This window comes from Propithecus coquereli, unplaced genomic scaffold (assembly GCF_000956105.1).
Source record: "Propithecus coquereli isolate 6110/MARCELLA unplaced genomic scaffold, Pcoq_1.0 Scaffold150, whole genome shotgun sequence".
Classification (NCBI taxonomy): Eukaryota; Metazoa; Chordata; class Mammalia; order Primates; family Indriidae; genus Propithecus; species Propithecus coquereli.
The window spans coordinates 1,545,006-1,546,579 of record NW_012139414.1 but is presented as its reverse complement, the minus strand read 5'-3'; the positions used below and the strand labels follow the sequence as shown (position 1 = coordinate 1,546,579).

General features: G+C 40.2%; 1 protein-coding gene across 1 annotated transcript in view; it reads left to right on the top strand.

Moving 5' to 3' along the window:
- The window catches only part of LOC105806990 (cyclic GMP-AMP synthase-like), a 10,795-nt gene extending 10,020 nt beyond the window's left edge, over positions 1 to 775 (top strand). Inside the window, exon 2 of the mRNA XM_012640240.1 lies at positions 770 to 775. Within this exon, the coding sequence (XP_012495694.1) occupies positions 770 to 775 (6 nt within the window). The remainder of the gene's footprint in view (positions 1 to 769) is intronic.
- Positions 776 to 1,574: the final 799 nt, after the last annotated feature.

The window sequence follows — 1,574 nt, the reverse complement described above, 5'->3', positions numbered from 1 at the left end:
TAGATTGGAGGCAGGGTGGGACTCTTCTCTCATTGGAGAGAAAGAGTTAGGGCCTGAATTTGGTTCCATATGAATGTTGCTAGACAGGAGAGAATGAGGGGTTTGAAAATGAGAGCGTTAGCCAAGAAACCTAAGGTCACACAGGGGAAAAGAGTTCACAGTTTTGAGAGGGTGGAGAGTCTCTTGGACAGTAGGCAGATAGAGATGCCATGGAGTGCCCATAGTGGGGCTGGAAAGTGAGGTTATCCTTATTAGGGTTCCCAGTGTGGGCAAAGGACTGACCAGCCTGGCAGGTAGGCTGGTCCGTGGTGGCATTCATAGAGCGACACAAGAAGTGGAGGCAAAGCGTGATAAGGAGCCGTATATTCCACAGCATATTATCAGAGCCTGGTATCCGTGACGGGCTGGACTTTTCAGGGAGTTCGCTGTCGGTGGAAGCAGGTTCTGGAGGGTCTGTAGGTTTGAGTCCAGAGAGATGACTCTAGGACGGGATTCCCAGAAATTCAGCTGTAGAGGCGGATGCAGCCAGAATTATTTAAAAGCTTGAAGGGGTCCCAGTTTGTCCTGGGAAACCCTGGAGTAAAATCTAGTCTCTAGGCTGTAAATGTTGTGGTCCCTTTAAGACATCATGCAGTGAGTTTTTATTGTTGGCAGATAGGCACCAGGTGGGGGCGGGAATAAGACCCCAAGGGAACTGATTCAAATTTATTAATTCCATTGCTCAAAATCCGCCCTTACAAACTCATAGACCTGTCCCTTTTGTGATAAGCCTTAGGCCTAGAGAGGATGAGTAAGGTTCAGCCAGGCAGAATTTAATAGTTTAAATCCTGAAGATAACTTTGTTATTTACTTAATATTTTAATGGCTTTGAAAAACAAAGCAAGAGAATTAATAATGTTTTAAATAAAAGGTCATAAAAATATGTTAGTTCTTTCCATGACATTTTTCTATGTTTTTTATTTTTTATTTTATGTTTTTAATGGGGACCTGCAGGGCTGGCCTGCCCCACCTGGCCCCATGACATTTTTCTAAAGAAGCAAATCTTAGACCGCATCTGGTTCTAAACTGGTGTTTAAGAGGAATCAAAATAATGCAGTAACTGTCTGTAGATGGTAAAGATCTCACAACAGTCATGATTATAGATTTAGGTTATTTTATGAGATTTATATTCATGAGATTTTTGCGGCACTCAATTTTAGTATATCTGATTATTATTGGTAATATATATCAAGGCCTACTAGAACTTTAGGAATCTCACACATGCTTGGGGCAGATATTTGTAATATGTTTATATAAATATAACCCAAAGAAAGTTAAATATCATTTCACATTTGGCAATGCTTTCTTATATGGTTTAATCCACCAATATGCCTAGTAAGTTTTTCTTGGACTTCTAGTGTCTGCACTGTTAAAAGTTAGTTTGAGGTCAAAAGACGAATCCAGAATTTTGTTCTTGGAAAGCCTGTTAAACATTACGGGACTAAAACATTTGTTTAAATAGAATCACGGTTTACTGTAAAACGATGCCTTTCATTTATCCAAGAGTGATAGTCCTTAGAAGACTTGAAAGGAAA